General features: G+C 33.2%; 2 protein-coding genes and 1 non-coding gene across 3 annotated transcripts; 2 read left to right on the top strand and 1 right to left on the bottom strand.

The window, feature by feature from the left end:
* The first annotated feature begins 6,936 nt into the window (after positions 1 to 6,936).
* Positions 6,937 to 7,009, top strand: Trnat-agu (transfer RNA threonine (anticodon AGU)). Its single transcript has one exon. It is a non-coding gene; the product is annotated as a tRNA-Thr (tRNA).
* A 5,386-nt stretch (positions 7,010 to 12,395) lies between these two features.
* LOC133176803 (annexin A4-like) lies at positions 12,396 to 17,753 on the top strand. Its single transcript, XM_061311873.1, has 9 exons — positions 12,396 to 12,472; positions 12,789 to 12,867; positions 14,457 to 14,551; positions 14,763 to 14,876; positions 15,131 to 15,221; positions 15,655 to 15,803; positions 16,284 to 16,461; positions 17,122 to 17,234; positions 17,324 to 17,753. Exons 1-9 carry the CDS (start codon positions 12,452 to 12,454, stop codon positions 17,447 to 17,449), a joined length of 966 nt encoding a protein of 321 aa, XP_061167857.1. The 5' UTR covers positions 12,396 to 12,451; the 3' UTR covers positions 17,450 to 17,753.
* A 938-nt stretch (positions 17,754 to 18,691) lies between these two features.
* On the bottom strand, positions 18,692 to 25,526 carry LOC133176711 (inosine triphosphate pyrophosphatase-like). The gene is made up of 4 exons (XM_061311784.1): positions 25,479 to 25,526; positions 19,538 to 19,660; positions 19,249 to 19,441; positions 18,692 to 18,980 (listed from the first exon to the last, which is right to left on the bottom strand). Exons 1-4 carry the CDS (start codon positions 25,506 to 25,508, stop codon positions 18,694 to 18,696), a joined length of 633 nt encoding a protein of 210 aa, XP_061167768.1. The 5' UTR covers positions 25,509 to 25,526; the 3' UTR covers positions 18,692 to 18,693.
* Between the last annotated feature and the right edge of the window lie 81 nt (positions 25,527 to 25,607).

Raw genomic sequence — 25,607 nt, 5'->3', positions numbered from 1 at the left:
TCATATCTTAGGTCAGTGGGAATTAACTCATCTTGAGCATGCAATACTTTGATAAATACATCCAGTCTTGTAAACTATACACATCTACAAAGTTCCTGTTTCTAGGATGATCTATGCTATCAAAGTAATTTATTGATGACCAGTGGTTGGGAAATGAGAAAGGGCCCCTTTTCTCACCCCCAATCTATTTTATATTACAGTACTTGTTTTCAAACCAGTGAAATTCTCATAGTCGAATATTACAGTCGTTGAATTGAATTGGATTGAAAAAAGAGATTAAACATGTATTCGTATGCGGATCAGGCATCCAAAAAATATCCCTGGTTTCATTGAACAGTTAATGGAAAATTTTCTGCATTGTGTACTAGCACTAAGCAGAGACGTTAAACTTTATTATTTTTAAAATTAATTACCCAGCAGAATATCACATATACATGTCATTCTAACGGAACACCAAAAGGAAATACAATTTAATGATGCGTGCAAGTCTGAATGTTAAAAAAACTACACAACCGTGTCTTATATGTTTTTCTATCCATGGAATTCATAAATCAATGGAATGTTGAAGGTAGTGTATTATGTATTGTCTGCATATATCCTATACACAGTTAAGAGACGTTATTTCACATAAACATTTTATTATGGTCTTTTCACAGATGAATATTTCTTTAAACCCCTATATATTAATTTTGGTCCGTTTGTCGGTCCATCCATCAGTCTGTGTAGATCTGTTATTCTATCTGTTTGTAACACTTGTTTCCAGATGACATCTCAAAAAGTTAAGGTTTCGCTATCATGATTAAGTTTTATATCATAACTCTCTATGACTTTAAGAAGACCTCTTTGGATTTTGAGGTCGAGAGATCAAAAGTACGGTAGATCAGAAATTCACATATTTATACATAAAATGTTTTCCAGATAATAACTTTAGTTCGTTTTGAGGTTTTGCAATGAAATTTTATAACTCCCTAAGATTTTTATGTATACAGCAGACAAAGTGCATGATTAAAATGAGCGAGGGTGCCTTTTCAAAAATTGTGAATTTCGTGGCCCCTGGGTTAGTGGTTCTGGTGTTAACGGGGGATCATTTGATCATAAAGTGAAAATGTATAAATTCTTTGAAAATCTTCTCTGCTCCTATGTATAAGCACACCAACTAAATGCATGGTTATGATGAGCAAGGTGCCTCTTCTAAAATTGTGAATTTCATGCCCCTGGGTCAGGGGTTCTGATGTTATGGCTGAACTCTATTCAATTCATTATACAGTTAAACTTGTCTAATCCGGATGTTGTGCATTCTGAAATCTTGCTTATTACAATGTAATGTTTAAATTGTTGTCTAATTCGGAATATTATTTCTTATCCAGTCATTTTCTATGAAACCAGTGGTGTCCGGATTAAACAAGTTTTACTGCAGTGAAAATATTAATGCATTTATAGTTAATGCTTTGAAAATCTTCTCTGCCCCTGGGCATCTGGGAGACAAACAGAGCACAAAGTTGTAGTGAGCAATGGTATTTTTACCAGATCTGCGAAATTTTGGAACAGTAGGTTAAGTGTTCTGGTGCTGGGCAGGGATCTATTGATCTTGTAGGGAAAGGGGGAGTTTCGATAAGGCTGTTTTTCGGCCCCTCGAGAAATATAATGAAATTGTGATATGTTGTAGATAAAAGTGTTATCTTCCTAAAAATATGAAAAAAATTTATACTGCACATTTTCTGGTCACGTGATAATTAAAAATTTAAGTATACCCTCTTCCCAAGATTTTTGGAGGCGTCATATTTAAAAGGGGTAATGGAGTTTCTTTAACGTCAAAATCATAAATGAAATATTACAAATGTGAATAAAGGCATCAAATAACCAATTTCAATATTTTTCTTTACAGAAAATTAATGATATTTATTTTATTTGAATGCGTTTTAAGGTGCAAGATTTTTCTCGTGTTTTAATTGTAACTCTTCTTCCAAAGAGGATGAATGTAACATATAAAACGTATATGAATAATAAAGACAGGAATTTTCAAAAAATGAATTAATCGACAGTTTATACTTAAACTTAATAATCAATATATAACATTTTCCCATATGTAGAAAAGCAAATGTAAAGATATATAGACAAGAGATAGATAAACATAGAGAAACACAAACTGTCATTGACAGGTGTTTGACACATTTTTGTCAACTAAAGTTATTGTGCTAATTATAGTATTAATAAAATGTACCGTAATATCATTAAATTGAATTTAAAAAAAAAAAATTGAAATTAACAGATTTTGGAATTCGGTACGATTAAAAAATGCAGCTATTTATATTTTTAAAGTATATTTAAAAGAATCATTCTGCAATGTACATTGTATTTAATAATACCAAGCGTATTACTACCAGTCAAAATATTTTATCGAGATAGTAATTATTAGTCCCATACCGATGAAGCCGGAGGGGTCTATAGGTTTCCTCATCGTCTGTCCGTTGTCCGTCCGTCCCTCTGTCTATCTGTCAGTCTGTTCCACTTAGCTTTTCGCACTTTACAAATTAAAAAAAGGGGGGTTCGGTGTTTTTTGTTTTGTTCTGTTTTTTCTAAAAAATAAAAATCGCATATATTGAGCTGATTTTTGTTTTGGTATATGAGTTATAGATCAAGTTGGCATTTTCTTCCGCTTCAATGATTTTTCAAATAGGGCATTTTCAATTTTTAATGGAAACCAGGTTATACTTGGTGTGCCGATAGTGGACTATTATTGCTAATGCAGTGCTTACAGAATGCGTGAATAAATAGCCAAATGATAAAAAAAAACTAAAATACATTGAGTGCATGTCTTCTATTCATTCTTAAACTTAAAAGTATTTACGCACTTAAAGAGGTGCATTATGTTTTCAGCAAAAATGAGACAATTCAGGCAAGCGAGGGCCTACATGTAATTCATCGCGCTTCCCAACTTCCTTTTGATGCTTATGTTGTTTCACCAACTTTAGTCATTATTTGATTTGCTAGACCATAGCCGCAATTTAAAATACATTTGTAAATACCAAATGTATGTGTTAAATCATATCCTGCAGGAACGTACAAATCAACATCCAGTCTTAAAAGTAATCTACGTTCCCTACATGTAGACCACACGGAAATATATGTGAACCTTCTCTAACAGATTGAAACGAGGAGAGTTTCTATTCAAAGGAATGGCTATAACCATATCCTTGATAAAGAACGTTCATGAATGCACTAATCCTCAAACTTCTCTTTAGTTCAGTCAGTCATTCGGAAAATCTAAGATTCGGCATCTGTAACAGTTCTGGTAATGTGAAACCCTAAATGCATCATCGGTGCATATTTCTTCAAGATAGGGATTATATTTACATGAAAATAAGACATGCTCCAAAATATATACCCTGAGCATTCATCAAGAAAATGTAAGTCAGATCTAGCATCCGAAGCAAGTCTGACAGTGTGCATCCGAAGATGCATCATGAAGCACGTCTTCTCAACAAGTGCTTATAGCTGCACTGCTCCATAAACATTAACCTGCATGCTTTAAAAACATTAACCTGGACATTCTTTAACTGAAAATGCAGCATCTGAAACCCGACAGATGACAAGAAACACACTAGATCAGGCGACTCTGATGATATGAAAAAATTGATTAAAAACTTTTAATAACCTGGAACGCCTATAACGATGGTATTACAAAAGCTCCCCAACTTCGTGTAGGTGAGCTAAATATGTGACGTTAACGTTATACGCGGGTGACGAAATAATTATGGAAATAACTATAGGATACGATTATGTTTTCTAATGTTAATATTTTCGAGAGTTCTCTTTGGTTTAGAAAAAATATGCTACTTTTGGCTTTGTATTTTAACACGGCGTAAGATCAAGTAACCAGGAGCTTCTAATTTTAGATATGCAAATTTTAGACAATTTTCAATTTTTGGATATGAAGTGCACACGCGACACTCATCATATTTTAAGATATTAGTGTGCATAGTATATCTAATTACTGAACAAAACTAGGTGAGTGTCCCTCATGCACTTCATATTCTAACCATCGATTAATATATGCCACCCTCTTATATTTTCCCATTAGCCTAATGTTAAAGCATTTGAGGGTACATCTACGAATGTGCCAACTACGGCGTGAATTCATCTCATATAAACTCTTAAAATATAAATAACAAAAATTAACATATATATCTTGAATTCTAAACCAATTTTCAAAAAATAAAACGAAATTTATTTTTATGAAAATAAGTGGGCCGATAAGCGGACTTATCGAAACTCCCCCTTTGTACTCTACTGAGAAAAGGTATTCCCTTTTACTATTCACCAATGACAATTAGTCACTGAATGTAAATAATGTAGTTGATAGGTCATTTGAATAAAAGATTTTTTAATGTATAATACAAGAAATACTTATGAAGCTTTTCAATGGCCAGGTAGTCTTGTAGATAATAAATAAATTAAACGAAAAAGGTGAAGATAACGAACAGTGATCGATCTAAAAAAAAAAATACAAACAATATAAATCTATGAATAGGGCATAAAACACGGACCCCCGGAAATTCCTGAGGTGAATTCAGGTGTCAAGGACGAGTAAGCATCCACTGTCGACAGGACACGACTTGATTAGGTAGATTCAATAGTTCGTAATCAAATTTAGTATTAAAAAACAAAGGACTAACAATTGGTATGAAATATGTCAGTCAAAATGCGACCCAGTTTCTGGTCATATGCCAACAAGGTCTTTATAACGACCATATTATTTACGAAATGCTGACTTCAAACGAGGTTGTTAAAATCACTGTAACGTCAACTTATCTGTCAGTACCCTGCCTTGGTTTAAAAATTGATCGTCCTCGGAACATGCTCTTGAGTATCGAATAAGTTGGGAGACATAAGCACTAAATGCAGGTGATAGCGGAATGTTACTAGTAGACATGGATAAGGAAAGTTGACGATGGAAAAACTGAAGTCATCTCGTTTGCCATACAAATTAGTTGTTAGTTGGTCCTTCTCGTCTTTAGTCAGTAAAAAATCCAGATATGAAGCAGAAGTGGCAGAGTCTGAGGTATCTTTTATCTCGAGTTCAATGCATCGAGTCGACATATGTATGAAAGTAACTACTGTTAATTGAAAAAAAAAATTGTCGATATATCTGAATGCCAAGTTGAAGGCCACAGCAAATGTTTTCATCTTCTCATGTAGAAGTTTTTGAAAAAAAAATCTGCTTTGTAGGAATATAAAACAGATCAGTGAATAAAGAAGCACAGTTGGAGACTATCGAAATTCCAACAGTTTGTCTCCAAAGACTAGATAGATATTGTCAATGAGGAACTCTTTGAGCATCTTTTTAATAGTAACTTCAGAGTACAGTTGTACTTGTGTGTAGAATCAGTGTGATTTTTAACAAAGTAACAATTTTTAACAAAGTAATTTTGTTGATGACCAATCACAAGATATGAAAATTTGTTTATGATATCTACGCCTGATTTTTAATTTATCGTGAGGAATGTTGTATAAAGCGGAGAAACCGACTTTTGAAAAAAAAAAGTGATTTGAAAGTAATTTTTAAACGTTCTAGGAATTTATGAAAATCCACATTTGATTTACACCACTTTTAGAATACGCTGTAGCACAGTTCGTCTGATGTTTCTCCTTTACAGCAATAATATTTTTGTGAGGAGTTAAATGAGACCCCCCCCCCCCCCCCAAATGAGACAAACATGAATAAATTCAAATGGAACACTATAACTGCTCTAGTAGCATAAAAAGCCCTCGTAATCCCGTATACAGGTAGTCTAGTATCTTCTGCATTCATTTTCCAGTTGTGTCTGCAGATAGCTACAACTTGCAAAACTTTAATATATATATATATATATATATATATATATATATATATATATATATATATATATATATATATATATATATATATATTCACACCTATAAAATCTATTCAAACATACACAAGTAGTAGTTTTGATGTTTTGTGTTAGCAACAATGCAACTTTAGCCCCTTACACCAAACGATCTGGGAAACATAGGCATAGCTCTGCATGTTTGTCTATATGTCTGAGGATATATATCCTAGGTAAATGTATTAATACTGAACTTTCATTGTACAATTCATTCTTATACTTTATATTGGTCCAGGTTTAAGGACTTCTTATCCTCATTCACCCCTTCCTTTGCTTATGTCGTTTATATTTTCATTAGAATATTCTTCATCAAGGGCCCCTCTAGCCTATGTGCTACATTAAAAGTTTAAATTTTATTTAGAAATGATATAAATAGTAATAAATAAGTTAAATTTTTGTAAAATATGCCTGGGTTATGAGAACATGTCGTTTTTGTTGTCCAGTGAGTCACATCTACTGTACAATCTTTTACAGTTACACTGCCTAGTTATAATCGATTGAAAAACTACACTTTCAATTTCATCAACCACAAAGAAGCAGTTGTTATTTTTGGAGATTTTTCAAATTTATTTTTAAAGTAGAAATAGGACATGAATGCCCCGCCCAAGGTACAAGTAATCCAACAAGAAAATTTGTATTAGTTTATGAAGTTTGATGAGAATATCTTTAATCGTTTCTACAAAATTGATGATCTTAAATAAAATGGATATAGATGATAAATTCTCACCAAATTATGTATCAGTACATAAAAATGTGTAATATAAATGTGCAATGATTTGGACCGTAGATATCGGATTGGGTAGCTCAGTCGGTAAAGCACCTGACTAGTAATGCAGGGGTCCTGGGTTCGATTCCCGCCCCAGTCATACATTTTCTCCTTTCCTGTTACAGATTTGAGGCCATTGACCACCCCTGGACTTGCAGGTAAAAGTCCTGCCAGGGGCTAATAAGAACTTGGGTTGTGTCTTCGAGGGTGTAGACAATTTAAGGAAGGAGGGATGTAATGGTTTGGTCTGTGGATATCGGCCTGGGTAGCTCAGTCGGTAGAGCACCTGCCTAGTATGCAGGGGTCCCGGGTTCGATTCCCGGCCCAGCCATACATTTTCTCCTTTCCTGTTACAAATGTATTCTCTAAAACTGAGCAAAATGCAAATTTAAGGAAAGTAAGGTTAAGGTCAAAGGAAAGGTCAAGGTCAAAAGTTGTTGTTGCAATTGAATAGCTCTCATTAATGAGTATCAGCATTTTAAGTTTGATGAAAATATCTTGAATGATTTCTTTAAAACTTAACTTAAAATTATTCTAAGAAAAGTGAAGTCAAGGTCAAAGGAAAGGTAAAGGAAAAAAATGTCGATGCTGTTGAATAGCTTACATCAGTATGTGTCAGCATATGAAGTTCGATTACATTATCTTGAATAGTTTATTTAAAACTGGGCTAAACACTAATTAAAGAAAAGTGAGGTCAAGATATATGAAAGGTTAAGGTAAAAAAATGTGGATGCAGTTGAATAGGTTTCGTCAATATGTATCAGCATATTAAGTTTGATAAAATTTATCTTGAATAATTTTTTTGAAATTGTGTTTTGAACTGAGCTAAACGCAAAACAGAAAGACGGGAGGAAAGAAGGACGGAAGACGGATATGACAAACACTATATGTCCCGGCCATATTCATGGCGGGGCATAAAATTTGTACATGCACGTCTTTGTTTAGTCATTTAATTAACATTTAATTTTTTTTAAATAAAATTTTGTATAAATAAATAAACATTGAATGCAGTAATGGTGGTCTAATTCTATTACGCAGAATAAATAGCTGGGTCTCCACTCACTCTTTACCTACTAGATAATATTAATAATAATAATAAAATTTTATATAGCGCCTTATCTTTTGTGAACTCTAAAGCGCTTTACATAGATATAACAATCTACATAATAAAAGGAAGACTAAAACAATCTTATATCACCTATAAAATAGTAAGACATTCTGAAAATAGAGTCACGTTGATATTAAAACAAGTCATACGTATATACACTTTCCACTTCAAGTAAAGGCTTTTTTAAAAAGGTGAGATCTGCAAATAGAGGGAATTGCAAAGTTCATTTAATACTTTCATTAATCTCCATTTTTGAAACGACAAACATTTGACCATAAGATACAAAGTAACCTATTCGTTGCCCTCTGTTTATATCCAGTATAAAACAATACTCCCCTTTCATATGACGTAAATCAAATTTAAATGAAACATTGAATCAATAGAGCGCATTCCTCAAAATGGCAAACCAACAAGGAAAGATTACGAGAATATTAAGGACCTCAATGCAGCATCTTTTTAAAACACGAGGTTCCAAAGAACCAGAATCACCTGGCTGAAGCAAACAAAAATTTCTCAATACTTGTCTGGTTTAAGAACTAAAAATTCACAAAATGTTGACAGCTCAGGGGTAATAATTCAAAAATGGATGATGAGATAGCTGCAGAATTAGCTAAACCACGGGTGCTTGTAGACCCCCCCCCCCTCCCGAATGTACATCCTTGGTCCAAGGATATAAATATTTATAATACAGCGGGTATGATTTTTTTTTTTTAATTAAAACATTAATTCTACGTTATTTTTTGGAATTTCCATATGGAATACATTGTAAATGTGTTCTATAAGAACAATTGATGAAAAAAGACAAATAAAAATATCTTTAGACTCTAGTTGCATATTGGGGTGGGGGGGGGGGGTGGGGGGTGAAAAAGGCCTATATCTGAATGCCTATAGCTTCAGATATAATTATAAAATCATATACAATTTGTGATTTAGTAAATTAGTACATATATAAAGAAATTTATGAAATTATGATAAACGAAACTTTTCTGAGGTAAATTTTCTCAGCATTTTTTTTCTATTACTAAAAAATAATTTGGTACTCGCGGGGTTCGAACCCTAGCAATAAAAATCATGAATATATTTTTCCTTTGAGACCAATATGCTAACCACTACGCTACACAACTCTTAATGAATAGTGTCATTTAAATCATGTTTGCGATATTACCCTTGACTAAATGGACTTCTAAGTATTTCTCGGAAAGAAGAGAATGTTGTGTTACTAAAGTGTATTTTTAAGGTATAGTGGGTTTTTGCTCCATATTTTTGTTAACCAAAAAAATGTACATTTTAACGCAAACTTGGTGGATAAACTTCAACAACAACAACAACAAAAAATGGAGCGAAGACCATCTCATATCGAAAAATTGTATTATAGTGAGAAAAAAATATCTTTTCCCCCTCTTTGGTGTGTGTGTATACTAATTCTTAAGCAAATAATTTCAATCTTTGTGAGATTTTTGAAAATTGTGGAGATTTTATAAAGTGAACTTTAATGTTGGATGAAATATCGAAGAAAAATTTGTAATAATTGAGATTAAATTTTTCGCCTTCATGTTTGTCGCACAATAGGAATTTCGTTCGCCTTCTTCGCCCGCCTTCTTTGTCTATTTGGTCATTTTTGTTCCTACATGAACAATTTTCATCTATCATAGAATTTTCAAAAACTAACATAGCCAAACAAGATATGTTTGTGAAACACTGTATGGCAGCTCACGGCGAAGGTTATAGTTTCTCAAATGCAAGTCAAACTCCAAGGTCAAAAATATTTGTACCCAAAGAAAGGTCTTGTCACAAGGAATACACAGTGAAGTATGAAAGTATGAAAGCCCTGGCACCAAAGGTTCAAAAGTTATGGCCAAGGTTAAAGTTTGGTAAAAAAAAAAAATTCAAAAGTGGGTCAAACCCCAAGGTCAAGGAGTCAAATATGTTGGTACCCAAAGATAGATCTATATATGTGAAATATGAAAGCCATAGCTCCAGCCAATCAAAAGTTATGGGCAAAGTTTTTGCTGACAGACAGACAGCTAGACGGACGGATGGACGGACGGACAATGCAAAAACCTATGTGCCCCCGAATCTTCAATTACGGGGACATAAAAACTACACAACAAATTTATATTCCAAGGGCTATAACTTCAACATTTAAGATTAATGGAGTTTGGTAGACAAGTAAATCTTATTTAATGAATCTTAAGCAAAAAACTGCCTATCACCCCTATGTTCTATTAATAGTAACAAAAGCCTTGATTTTGATTGGATCAAAATGAAAAGTAGATTTTATCCCACATCATTACTATAAAGTTTCGGGGAAAAAAATTGTTGAAAAAAGTTTACAACGACGGACGCAAAGTGGTGCATGGGCCATGTGAGCTAAAAACGGATATTGAATATCTATGGCTTTTTATGAAAACCACTTAGTGTACTCAATCTTCGTTTGAAAAATCTAGACTTCATTAAAAAATTAAATTTTAAAAGTAATCGATAAAGTTATCTTTCAGCTTAAACATGCTAGGAAAATTTAAAATTAGCTCAGAAGTCTAACATATTCTTTCAAACCTTCATCTATATCAAATGTGTTGCTTCTAGTCCTAATAAATGGATAAGTTTTGGAACATTTTCTCCCTTTTACTACGACATTTTTAGATTAACAGATTTTTAAATAACTTTTATTACTTACCTAAGACAAGCCAACAGGTCACTACTTTCCCACATCTTGGATTTTCCATTCCTCATTTCAAATGTCTCTGCAGGCGAAAATAACCAAACCAGCAGACGACACCATCATTAGACATCCTTAACATACATAAAGCGCTACACTGTCACTTTGGCAAAGCCAAGAAGTTGACTGTTCTCATCTCCAAAAATTTTCATAGCGAATTTTAAAATTTTCAAGTAGGTATCCCGATAAAGTTTTACATTAATAGTATGTTAAGCTGGGCATATATTGGCAGCAATATCAATGGTTGAACCCGTGTTTAGGATTAAAACACAGCACTTCGGCATGGGAGTGTTCACCTTTAGGAAAAAGAACACGGAAATCTAGTGTTACAAAACAACCTTTTAAATTTGGATTTGCTGCAAAAAGTATTTAGACGTTGACTTTTGATCGATCACAAGGAGGTACGAAATGTGCATATTTATAATGAAGCAGATGGAAGAAATCCAAATCCGGGCTTTCTTTACACGATCCGGCGTGGTGAAGTGGTTTAGAGTGATCTCTTATTGAATTGTTATCGTCATGTATAACTTTGTTACTTTTCTTTGCAAGTTTAAAAAATAAAGAACAAAGGCATATTTAAAGTTAGATCCAAAAACGCGTTTGATTAAATAATTCACACGGGAAAATATAATTTGCACGTGTTGCGTAACAATAAGATTTATTTAATTAAGTTACCAAATGTATGAAATCCGATTGCATTGGTTTTCTTCTAAGAAAGTAAATAACATTGGGAAAAAACAATTAATTTTTAATATATGTTGATAAATCTGAATGTAGGAAGTCTTATAGTTCATGATTGGCTTCCTCCTCTCCCTTTTTATGACCCCGTAATCAAAGATTCGGGGGTATATAATTTTTGCCCTGTTCGTCCGTCTGTCTATCTGTTTGCACGCAAAAACTTTAACCTTGCCAATATCATTTGATTGGTTGAAGCCATGGCTATCATATTTCACATGTGTATTCCTTGTGGCAAGACCCTTACTTTGGGTGCCAACATATGACATTTTGACCTTGACCTTGGAGTTTGACCCATTTTTGGAAAAATTTATCCAACTTTAACCTTGGCCATAACTTTTGAACAGTTGGTGCTAGGGCTCTCATACTTCACATGTGTATTCCCTGTGATATGATTTTGGGTACAATAATTTTTTACCTTTTGATCTTGACCTTGGAGTTTGACCTACTTTTTAAAAAAATTAACATTGGCCATAACTTTTGAAAGGTTGGTGCTAGTGCTTTCATATTTCACAGGTATATTCCTTGTGGCAAGACCTTCCTTTGCGTACCAACAATTTTGACCATGAGCTTAGAGTGTGGGCTTCTTTTGGAAAACTTTATCCTCGGTCATGACTTTTGAGCAGTTGGTGCTAAGGCTTTCATATTTCACATGTGTATTTCTTGTAATAAATCCTTCCCCAAGGTAACAATAGTTTTTACCTTTTGTCCTTGGAATTTGACCTACTTTTGAAATATTTTAATCCTGGCCATAACTTTTGAATGGTTGATGCTAGGACTTTCATATTTTACGTTTATATTCCTTGGGACGAGACCTTCCCGTGTGCACCATTAATTTTGACCTATGACCTTGGAGTTTGACCTATTCTTTCACAGGTGTATTCCTTGTGAAAAGACCTTTCTTTGGGTACCAACATTTTTGATCTCTTGACCTTGGAGTTTGATTTGCATTTGAGAAACTTGAACCCTCGCCATGGGCTGCCATACTGGGGCATCAGTGTTTCACAAACACATCTTATTTCTAGAAAGATATCCCATGTGCATGTGAAATCATGAGTTAGAAATGCGAATTTCATTTTTATTTTCATACTGAAAGTTCTAACTGGCTTTTGGCATTTAAACGAAAAAGAAAAGCTAAACACGTATTCACAACAGCTTATGAACATAATAAATACAAAATCGATAAAGGTATTCTTAATAAAACTAGGATCATGGCGCTTGTTTATTATGAGGTATGTACTGTGTGGTATGAAGAAAAGGCAAATTAAATATATATTTAATAATTTTTTTTAAAGTTAATTGATTGATTTTACTGTTCAGAGTTAAAAATCATAGTGTGTGCCAGTTATCATACAAGCATTAAATATCGCAATACATGTGCTGTCATAAACGAGATTTGTTTACAAACACACACTTAACAACAAAATATAATTCTAATTTTAAAATGAAAGATTTTATACTGAAATCACATTTGTTTAAATTTTCAATGCGATGGTGTTGTACTACTTAAAAACGATACTTGGTCTGTAAAACATTTCAAATTTTCAGGGAACAGTCAAACCAGCGGGTGGAAATCATGACCCCGAGGAGGCCTCCAATCGTCTGCATAAAGCCATACGGGGGCTCGGTAAGGGCGACCAAAAGCAGCTTTGACAAGTGGTTTTTTACGTTAAACATTGAAAAGAGAGGTTGAGAATTCAATTTTCAACTTTTCACTTTCAATTCTTGTACTGTCTTTCATTTTTCAACTTTTAAATATCTCGAATTCTCAAGATAGCATCTTGAACTTTCTACTTGAGTATTTAAAGTTTCAAATTTTCAACCTAGTGGATTAAAAAAAGTATTTCAAATTCTAAATATAACGCAGGTACGAACCATCTTTTTTTTTCTAGGGGATGGGGGTTGGGGGTGTAGAAAAAACTTGACAAGCAAAAGTGTGCGCACAGATTCCGCAGAAATTTTTGGGTAGACACAATAATAACATGGAGCTGAGTCCTTGAATTAAAATTTTTATACATTAACATTCGAAAGAAAGTTTTCCACCCCCATGAATGAAAATGAAAAAGGTGAAATAGCAATGGTACGCAGTGAAAGACCTTGTCATAAGAAATAAACATGCAAAATATAAAAGGCCTATCTCTAACCATTCAAAGGTTATGGCTAAGGTTAAAGTTTTTCAAAATAAGGTCAACTTCCAAGTTAAGGTCAAAATTGTTGGTATCCAAAGGAAGTTCTTGTTACAAGGAATATACTTGTGATATTTTTTTAGCACTAATGCTTACTGTTCAAAAGTTATGCCCAAAGTTAAAATTTTTTAAAAGAGAGTCAAATTCTAAGGTCAAGGTCAAAATTTCACAATATACACGGTATTTATACTCATGGAATGGTCTTGTAACAATGAATATACATATGAAATATGAAAGCCCTAGCATTAACCATTCAAAAGTTATGGCCAAGGTTAAAGTTCCTTAAATTTTTGCAAAAGTATTTAAACTCCAAGGTCAAGAGGTCAAATATGTTGATGCCCAAAGAAAGGTCTTGTCACAAGGAATACACATGTAAAATATGAAAGCCATAACTCCAACCAATCAAAAGTTATGGGCGATGTTAAAATTTTGCGGACAAACAAACAAACAGACAGACGGACAAACAGGGCAAAAACTATATAACCCTGAATCTTGGATTACGGGGGCATAACAATGACTTCTACTGTTATTGACCACAAAGGTGGAAGTTCAATTTCAATTTCTTCCCCTCTTCGTCAGGGGCGTCTAAAGGGGTCTTCCACCCAAGAATTCGTTTGTACAATCATACTTATTGTTCAGCCATTTTTTACTCACTGAATTGTCTATGGATTTTTCTGTTTGCCCAATCATGAAAATGAGCACACGGCAGGTGTGACCGGTCGACAAGGGACGCTTACTCCTCCATGGCACCTGATCCCACCCGTAATGCTTTTAGTGGTCCCGTTTTGCTACTGATTTGTATTGTTTCAATGGATTTTTGAACTTGATTACCGTTGGTTATCTTCATGTTTCATTTGTTCCTATTTGACTTCTCCAGAACTGCTGCATTTAAACATAGGCACGTGTCTAGACAAAACTTCTTTATCTGGATCTCTGATGAGATTTTGAAATCTCGCAGAGCACACATTATTACGTTATACTTTGAGTTCAAAGTGACCTAATTCTTTATTAAGTTTATCATTTCTTTCAGGAACTGACGAAAAAGTTATAATTGATGTCTTAGCTGGACACATCAACTATGAACGACAAGAAATCAAAAAGATGTACAAAACAATGTTTGGTCAGGTGATCTTTCCAATATGTAATATTGATATTTTGCCCATTTTAAATAAAAATGATTTGTTTTAATTGTTCTATAACATAAATAGATAAATAGTAAATATCATTTTGGAAATAAAGCAGAAGAAAAGAAGCTGATGCAGAATTTTTTAAAATAAAACCAAAACGGTTGTATTGGCATGATCAGTTTGAAGAAGCTCCTAATTTTATTCTGTAGGACTTGGTGGAGGACTTAAAGAGTGACCTCAGTGGTAACTTTGAAAAGCTGTGTCTGTACCTGTTGATGCCCAGTAGAATGTTTGATGCCTGGTGTCTGTATCAGGCTATAGAGGTAGGGGGACTGAACTCATACCACAACATGTAACTGACTTCTACGAGATATTTGATTAACAAACTAAAATTTGATAACTTAATGTATGAAATACTTTAGTGTACCCTGACTGCAATTTTAGTACAGTAATTGGATTAATTAAAAGAATGTTCATTTTGTTGAAAGCAATATTAACTACTTTGTACCACAAGTAATGCTAAGTAAAATGTTCTGTCTAGTTGGTCCTTTACTTTATTTGAGTTTTCCTTTTCCAGGGCCTAGGGACAGATGAAGAAAGGCTAATAGAAATTCTGTGTACTAAAACAAATGGTGAAATCCAAGACATTAAAGAGGAATATCTGACTTGCAAGTATCAAAAATAGATGTTTCATTGGTTTGTGTTTGATGATAATATTAAAGGTGAAGATAACGAACAGTGTTCGATCTAAAAAAAAAATTTATAAACAATACAATTCTGTGAAGAGAGCATAAAATACGGATCCCTGGAAATTCCAGAGGTGGGATCAGGTGTCTAGGAGGAGCGAGCGTCCTCTACTGACCGGTCACACCCGCTGCGAGCCCAAAGTATTCATCAGGTAGACGGAACATTCCGTAGTCAAATTCAGTATAAAAACAAAGGCTAAATTAAAAATAGATGACAAAACTCATCAGGTTCTATGCTGTAATAGGGGTATCATCTAGTTTTGATATTCAATCTTTGACACTGCCTTTACTAATCCTACTGTCTTTTAAAACTTTTAAAAACTGAAATGAAGTAAGACTACATGGACATTTCCAGTTTTCAAAAGATCATTAGAAGATGATGTAAGGAAAGATACTAGTGGCCATTTTCAGCACATCCTGATCAGCCTGCTACAAGGGAACAGGAGTGAAGACCAAGAGATGGATGACAAAAAGGTCCAAAAAGATGCCAGGGATTTATATGAGGTATCTTACTAAATTCAATCTTACTAAAGACAATCTTTAGGAATTTTACCTTGGTTTTAAAGTGATAAAAATATATATATTGGCATGAGTTGCCTTTACAAATGCATGAGCTTGAACATGCTTTTTGAAAATTGAGGTATATATACCTCATGGCCTGTATACTTTGAAAATAATGTTTTTAAAACACAATTCTTCAAACAGGGGCATATTTCTAACTTGGCCTATTAGCACTAGAGAGACCCCTTAACCAGACATGAAATTTTCACTGTCAGCAAATTCAAAGTACCATTTCATTATATATACCTTAGTCCACTTAATTATGGCTGTATAGATAAAATTTATGTAAACAGATTTATTCTAAACAATATTCTACTTACAAGATGTCAAAATAAGGGGGAAAAACTCCTGTGGATGCATGCTGTCTCTTCTGTATGACAGTTATTCTAGAACATGTTCAGTCTTCCAGACAATCATTTATAGGCAGGTGAGAACAGAGTAGGAACCCATACGTCTGTCTTCAACAGCATCCTGGCTTCACGCAGTCCTCCACACCTACAGGCTGTGTTTGACCAGTACAGAAGAATCAGCCAACAAGACATTGAAGGTGCTATCCGATCCGAGACCAGTGGAAACCTGTGCAAGGCTTTCCTGGCTATTGGTATGGTAGATACTGTAAGGCCATTGTTTTATTAGTTGTTTTTCAAAACTGATTGATTGAAATTTTCAAGAATTTGAAAAAAAAAAATGAAATTTTTTTGAAAAATTTATTCAATAACCACAAAAAATAAGTATTTCTGAATTTTTTTAAAAAAGTTTATATCTTATATATTTAGGATTATAAGCTTCCGATGAATCCTATAAATGGATGTTTAAGAACTTTAGCTACTCAAATATACCTATAACTGGTATGCAATTTTTATTTTTCAGAAGGGGGGGGGGTATTTTTAGAGGTTTGTAATTAATGTTATCTTTTTACGAACCTACCGACCCAATATTTTGGATAAACATCTTGAATGACAACAAATAAAAAAAATAGTGGCCTAATATCACCTATTATTTTGTGGTTTGAGGAAAAATATTGACATGTGAGGATTTGATATTGTGGTTGAAGAAAAAAACATGATACTATTAGAAATTTTAACATTTTTTGAGCACATGAATCCTTGTGTCTCGTCTTAGTTCATACTACTGAAACAATGAAAATAAACCCACATGAAAATTAATGAAATTAGTGATTTTACAGTACCGGTACAATTAAATTTAGACTTTCTGTAAGTAATTTCAATATGAAAATATTTGATTTTGCTTTTATTTACAGTGAAGTGTATTAAAGACCCCACAGATTACTATGCAGAATGTATCCACAAGTGTATTAAGGGACTAGGAACAAATGATGAAAGACTCATGGAATTAATTGTCTCCCATTGTGAGGTATGTGATCAGAATTGTGTCTATTTTGGCTTTAAATTCATTTTAGAAATAAAACCTTTCAGATTCAGTTGTGTGGTTTGTTTTTTTAGATTGATTTGAAAGATATTGGGGATGCATACTTAAAGAAGTATGGAGAAAGTCTGCCTCTGGCCATAAAGGGGGACACAAGTGGAGACTATGGGAAACTGCTTGTGAGACTTGCCACACCCCAGTGATTAATCCAGAGACATTAACATTGCTTCAGTCATAAGAATAGCAGCATATGTGTATGCTATACCTTGTAAAGGGCACAGGGAATTCATCAATAAGTGAGAATGTGATCTTGGAATAAGATAAAGTGAATTCTAAGACCATTGAACACTTTTTCAAGAATGTGAAAGAAACAGTAATTAAAAATCTATCATATACATACAAGTAATATACACTGTAAGAATGAATGACAGAATTGCAGATATCAAGCTTGGTAAAATTTAGTTCTGTCCTTTCTCAAAAACAGGAAATAAATTGTAAATTTACATATTCCAGATGTTACTGTTCTTTATGCTATTGATCACATAGCTTGACAAAAGTCACTAAGTACAGTTGTATATGTATTGTTGTTTATATAAAACATGGAAATCTTGATCTTTGCTGGTTACTGAATTTTAACATGACTCTTGGCCATCACTCTAGAACCCAAGGATCATATTAATCTACAAGGATGTAATAATTAAATCAAAAGTAAAATTAAATGTGATAATTTAGTCAGCTTTTTGCAATTTTACAGTCATTATAATGACCTTGTTTGTAAATACAACCTATCGTTGGGTCGTATTTTGCCTGACAGGTTTCAGACAATTTGTTAGGTTATTGCTTTTACACTCTGATCAATACATAGGGCTCATGGCAGGTGTGACCAGTCTACAGGGGATGCTTACTCCTCCTAGGCACTTGATCCCTCTGGTGTTTCCAAAAATCCATGTTTTTGCCCTGTTTATGATTCATTTCATTTTGTTTACTGGATTTATGACATATATCACTGATTGTTTCAAGCCGCCATTCCTTGAGATTTCACATGACTTTTTTCTACTATTCATTTTTTAGTTACAAAAAACACTTGTAAAGAATGTAGAAGTACTTATATGTATTATTTTCAAATATCATGTAAATGAAAGTTGTTAGTTCTGATCTCATACACAAAAAAGCTTATTTTAAGCATATCTTTCTGTCTAAATCGTTTATGTATATAATGCACGATACTTTCCAGATAAGTTTATCAGTTTCTTTATGTAAAAGAACAGTTTCCTTTTCCATAGCATTCCAATGATTTCATCACTTCTAAAACACCCTGAGAAAATTTACCTTTCATCGACCACAAAGTTTTACATGGAAAACACAAGAGCTCTTTATGGCAGATTTGCGTTTCTTTTTTCCACCTGATACAATGAGCGACCAAAGTGCTTTGTGTTCTGATTTCATATTAGCTTCCATCTTGAAAATTTTTTTTAAAGAGTTCAACTGCTTTAAATCTGTGAGAAATGGTGTTCTTTGTTTCTCCAGGCATCTCGGCATAAGTTTGTGTGAACCCCTCAGGCTGGAAGCACGGATCCCATCCAAAATCATTTGATCCTCTGGGTTTCACAATTTCTCCTGGTGTTTTTCCACAAAATAATTTCACCTCAGAGTCTTTTTCACCTGAGCTGTAGGCTAAAATACACATGGCTGTGGCTGATTTATCCTCAAAGCCATGTAACATTTTGTGTAGACCTGCAATATCCATTACAAATATAATTTCTTGTGTAAAATCTACATGTATATTCAATATTTCCAAGAAAAAGAAAATATACCCCCCCCCCCCAAAAAAAAAAAATCATAAAGGAAACAAAAAATAAAACAACAACAACAACAAAAATTATCAACACTAAATATGACTTAGAAAATCTCCTTCTGTAAGTTAAAATAATTAGTGTGGTCTCTGCAAGGAAGTGAAAAAGGGAGAACTCTGGATTTACTTTTAGTTGCGGGAAAAGTTTACCTTCTGGTTTCAGTTTCTTGAGGAACCACTTAATATATGGACCTGGGAGACCACCCAAAGCATTGAAACACAGACTGGTATCCTCCGTAACCACAGGGCACTTCAGCTGTTCTGCAGCCAGCTTACATTTCTCCCTAGCAACGTCCTCTGGCTCTCCTTGAAATTCTGGCAAATCAATATCTGCATTGGTTATCTATTAAATGGAATACATGTACCAGTTTAAAGCATAAGCTTGATCACAATATCAATTTCACACATCAGTATGCCTACAAATTTGAATGATTATCACCTTGTATGGAAAATCATCTCCAAGTATTTGCATAAATTCTTTTAATTTGTTTTTATTCCCTGTACAGAGAACAATTTCTTCCTTTTTCTTCTGTTTTTTCACTTCAGACATTATAAACCTCCTCTGAAATTAAAGAAATCTAATTGATAAAAAGAAGTCCATGTGCATGTATTTGTTAGTCATTGATACATGTATATCATATCAACTTAAGAAGTGTTTCATCTCTAGCAAGTTTTGGAGCCAGTTCTGTACATTGGAATTGTTTATTTAACTCTCTCTTAGCTCTGCATTGCTGAAAATGTTCATGAGAAAAAACTAGAGTCCCTTGGGCCACAATGATTACCTGGGTCACCTTGGCCCTGTTCATCTGAAGAATATTCGAAAATTTCCCCCTCTTTATTCTGTGAACAATTACCCCATATTGTGGTCCCACGTTAGCCCTAAGGGTTATGATTAAACTGAACTTGAATCCACAAAACATGGGAATGTTTCAATATCAATATGACTTAAATGGCCTTGCTGATAAAGGAAAATAGCCTTTTTTTTAGAAGATTTAATTCTTCTCTGTGGCATATGCATTGTATATAACTTGATAGCCCATTTTAACCCAACTTAGCCCAATGATCCATAATTTGAAGAAAAAAAAAAGAGAGAGAATCCACACAACTTTCATCTTTGAGTATTTAAGAAATGAATGCAATATTTTTTTCTTTGACGGAAGTATCAAAGAAAAATCTGGATGGAAAACATCATCAATGCATAGCGCATTGATGAAAATGTTTTCCGTTCAAATTTTTCTTTACTACTTCCATCAAAGAAAAAATATTTCATTTCTTATCATTTGATTATGATTTAAAAATAATAAAATGAAAATTTCTTTCACTTTAGTATTTAATTTATGCATCAAAGACTTGTATAGAAATGCATCACAATTAACAACCTTGCTGAAATTCAAAAATGGCTGAATGTACAGATCTACGCACATTGAAGTTTTCCATCCAAGTTTTTTTTGACACATCGATCAAAGAAAAAATTATAAGATTTATTTCTTATCATTGAATACCCTATAAGCAGAAATTTTAGTGAGGATTCAATTTTGGCATTTTTAGTGAGGGTGTTGAGATTGCTAAACATTGCTAACAATTCATTCCGTATTAAAGTAACCATTATCTTTCTGTGCATCATAAAATTGCTTAAATTAAATATTGATTTTTAAGGACAAATCGCTAAATTTGCGTCTCACTAAAATTTCCACTTATACGGTATTTATCTTTCAATGATGAGATTTAACTTGAGAACGAATGACTGTCCAACATATAGCTTATGGTTACCTAAATTTTCACAGATGCATAGTAATACATAATGAAGAAACAACCTTCTTAAATATTGTCGTGTCATTACCAGCTCTTTATAACAATGATAGTTTTAACAAAAAAAATTACTGTTGTGTTTTTAATTTTTGCTATATCCCATTGGGTATATTTCCCCCGGAAAGCTGATATCTTTAGGTTCGTAAATGTAAAGGGAAGCTACTCAAATATAACCCTAACAACTCTTTCTAGGTCTCAGAAATTTTGGATTTCATTTGCGAATCTCTTCATCTGAATTTCAAACCGAACATCACAACCTGTCCATGCATAACACAACATGCTGTAAAACCTGAAAGAGTCTCTTGCTGACTGTTTAACATTGAAAGAATTCCGTCCTTGCTCAGTGTTGTTTTTTCTCAAGCATTCGATCATTTCCTAAGAATGAACAGATTAACAGCATTTCCACGCTTTGGTAGGTTAAAAACATTTCTTCACAGTTCTAATGTTTATACCAGTTATCTTAAAGACAAACATTTAATATATGTAACTATGATTAGGCTTGAGTATCGCATGTTACTTAACGATACATATGATACGGTCATGTGATACAACCAGGGTTAGAAACTCCCTAAAATTACAACTGGCAAATAATTGCGAGTACCAAGAAAGTGAACTCGCAATTTTATAAGACTTCTCACAATTTTCATATAAAGTTAAATTTATATAAATTAAATACATGCAACTTAAGGAAAAAGTAACTACTGTACAATACACAAAATACAACTACAGTGTGACTTTTATTTAAATTACTAATTTAAATCAAAATTTAAATTACTGATTTAAATCAAAAGCATTGTGTTCTGTCATATTATATAATTTTGCTACAGTTTCAATGCAATAAAAATCAACTCGCAAGTTTTTGCGAGTTACCTAATTTTTAACTCACAATTTGGGAATCCTAACTCGCATTTTGCAAGTTGTATATAATGAATTTTGAACCCTGACAACATGTACAGTTCACAATACAGCTGTCAACCATTGAATTAACTGTTATCTTTACATATTATTTTTTGCTAACCTCCATGATTATAGAAAATATAAAAAGAATATCTTGATACCTCTGACTCAAAGTTAATAAAAGGTGGATTTATAGTCTTGACCTTGTATTTTTTTCTTTGCTACCTTGGTTTCAGCCATTTTAAAAAAATAAAATTTGTTAAGTTGTATGTAGAAGTAGAAAATCAATGAAAATTATCTTGTACTGTATCACCATACATACATGGTGATACGATATGCATATCATGAGCCCTTGCTATCAATATGACCGATGTATTGACATATCCTTACACCTCTAGGTATGATGATTTCTTTCCTTCTTTTCCGCAACTGCATTGTTGTCATTGCAGACGATCTGATTTGTTTTGCAAAGGGGGATAATTAAGAATAACAAGAAACGAAAGCAGAAAATAACTCAGGAATGTAATGGACAAATTTTGAAAATCAGGAAAATAGAGTGAAAGTATTTAATTTTCTCTTTCACAAAGTAATCTGGAAGCGGGAAATATACATGTAAAGTCAGCCAAAGTAGTTCGGGTTGCTAACTGCAAGTGAACTGCAGATTCTATTGATGCAGTTATCAAAAGAATTTTTTATCCAATCAGAATCAATTATTTTATAGAATTAAAATGATTTGCATATTAATATGATTTAGACTGGCCCTGCTACTCTGACTCTTGAAAAAAGATTTTTTTTCAATTTCCTCTGCATTCACATGTAAAAATCTGATCCCCTAATCTGGCCTTACCTTACCTCAAGGAACCATGATTTGAACAATTTTAAATGTAGACCACCTGAAGATATCTGCATATTAACAGTATTTACCATGGCCTTGCCTTTCTTGAGAGGATGACTTTGAAAGACTTTTTTCCTCTATATTCACATGTTTAAGTTTGATCCCCTATTATGGCCCCACCCTATCCTTACAAATGAACCATGATTTGAATAAACTTGAATTGGAACTTCTGTATTAATATAGCCCTGCTGTTTTTGAGAAGACTACTTGATATCTAGGGGTAAAGAAAAAGATTTTTGAAGATGACATTAATTTTATGGTTTTGACCACACCCCTCATGCCGCAGGGAGGTTGAGACCATAAATATCAGTTTTTGTTTTCTTTTATCCATAGATCCTATGAACCAAAACTGGATCTGTCTTTCCAAAGAAGAAGCTGAAAATATCCAAGTTTACTGCCAACAAATGTCACACAATGACAAACAAAAATTGGACTTGGGTGACTTAAACACTGACTTAACATCAAGTAATTACATCAATGCTCTTTCAGAAAAAAGAAATGGGTTTTCAGAGATACTTCCTTCAAATGACTTATTGCAATTGTCAAATAAAATTATTAATATGGTTACTGGTACCATAGTACATGTACCAGTGATTATATTAAGATTCTGAAAGTAATACTTTTAAAAATGAGTAAAAATCTAACTAGGGTTACAAAATTAAAATGTTCAAAGCTATTTTTTCACCCATTTTTTTTAAAGTTATTTTTTAAAATTATGCAATGTTAAAATACTGCAGTGATGATGGCACTACAGAACGATAGCGAATGTATTACTGCATTGTCACCCTATCTCTCCATCTTAACATTGTCATTGTATTATCGTGCCATTGCCAGGTCCGGCACAATCTCTTGATTTAGCTATATATAGCTTTATTAAGCTATTCAGAGTAGCTTGATTTAGCTATTTTATCACACCTTTTTCTTAAATGTGTTATTTTCTCAGCATGCACAAAAAGTCACACATTGGTGCAGTGATAATATTCAACCTTGAACTCTTCTGAAAATAATACATATAAAAATCAGTCATCAAATTGTGTCTCCTTAAGAGACTTTGTACTCAAAGTTCTAAAAGTTTTGGGGCTATATAAAGAACTGATACAGTTACTTCTTCAATGAAATTATAAAGGAGGCCAATTATGGTCAACAAGAAAATTGATCATTTTGTTGATTGATAATAATTCAGTACAATGAGAAGCAATCATACTTATCCATGCCTCAATGCACACAAGGTAGTGTACAGTTCCCCAAACAATGGAAATTCATCTTTTGCTTAAAAGTATTCAATTGCTGCAATGTTAGAACTAGCTATCTTTCATTTTGTTTGTTGTCTTGATAGCGCATAGTACATTTATGAATAGTCAAATACATGTGACTTTTTGTCTATTTCTTACAAAAAACAGTTTTCTGAAAAACTGCATATAAATAGCTTTATCAAGCTATTTTGAATAGCTTGATAAAGCTATATAGCTATTTCAAGCTATATACTGTAACAGTAAACTTCTTTATAACTTGCTCGGTTATAAAGTATCTCCAGATGTATAGTAGCAATTCTGTAGTTCCAGCAAAGTGTCTATATATTTCATTGGAAAAAGCACCCCTTACAACGTATTTGTATATAACATAGTATTGCTTATAAAGTATTTGAAATTTGGTCCCGTTACATAATTACACCTCTTATAACGTATTCTGACACCTGGTTTCACACCTTTTCTATCAGCTCGGTGACCATGGATTAGTCATGGTTTATTGATTTCATAGCTTGATTAGTCATGGTTTATTGATTTCATAGCTGCATGCGCCTTAATGTGTTTTTCTAACGAGGTTTCTTTGTTGTTTCAGGTAGATGTATTATAATAAATTATTTAAATAAAGTTCATCAGGTAGATGTATTATTTAAATAAAGTTCATCAGGTAGATGTATTCATAATTAATTGTTTGAATAAAATCCATAGACCGCGAGGACGACAAGAGAGTGCCTGACACATGTATACCATCTACCCAGACGATCAATTACAGGGCTTTTGTCCGAAATTACAACTTCGTAAATTTGTTTGAATGTGTGAAAGAAAGTGTTTTCTCCGCTCTGGCAACTGTGGAAATTTAAAAAAATGTCATCAAGCCAAACAGACAAAACTTTTTTAAAATGATCTGACGATCATCAAGATTGTGCAGCACTTAGTGCCATTGAAATAATTTATACTTTGCGAAAATAAAATGTTATTGAAGATTAATCTTTCTTAATAGAAGAAATGAAACCAAATATACCTGTAAATCATTTATTAACATACTATAAATACTTTAAAATATTAATAACACACTAGTGGTTTGAAATGTGTTTACGGTAAAGGTGTACTGAGTACTTCCGGTCTCCGTTTATAACGTACACTGGTTATAACGTAGGATTTATCACAGTCCCTTGAGATACGTTATAAAAGATGTTTACTGTAGCTAAATCAAGAGATTGTGCTGGACCTGATTGCATCATTATCATTGCACTATTGCACCAATGCAATGAATGCATCTTTGCACAATCGCACCAACCTTGACAACCTTGTTCTCTTACAGTATCAGAGAGTGTGAATTTCTGTAAAAGGTAAGTTTTAAGTTTAATTCTGGATTTTTCAGTTGTATTACCTCGTGGATGTGTCAAAGAAAACTATTTCATATATTAAAAAAATCGGAGAACCCTTGGGATACGGAACGTAGGGGGGGTGTCCTGTCCCCAAGCACCTGTGAGTAATTTTAGAGTTTGAAAATCAGAGCCAGAAGATCTACTTACACAATTCTTAGCAGCAATACCAACAAACATGTGCACTTTCACTTTCAAAGTTTTCCGCTCTTATTTTCGTATTTTTAAAAAAATATATGTATAAGAAGAACATAACCAGCAATTCATATGTATGAATTA

Source organism: Saccostrea echinata, unplaced genomic scaffold, assembly GCF_033153115.1.
Source record: "Saccostrea echinata isolate AGI-Se365-2 ecotype Australia unplaced genomic scaffold, CSIRO_AGI_Sech_v1 ptg000081l, whole genome shotgun sequence".
NCBI lineage: Eukaryota > Metazoa > Mollusca > Bivalvia > Ostreida > Ostreidae > Saccostrea > Saccostrea echinata.
Note: the sequence above shows the minus strand (reverse complement) of the source record. Positions and strands in the feature narration are given on the sequence as shown.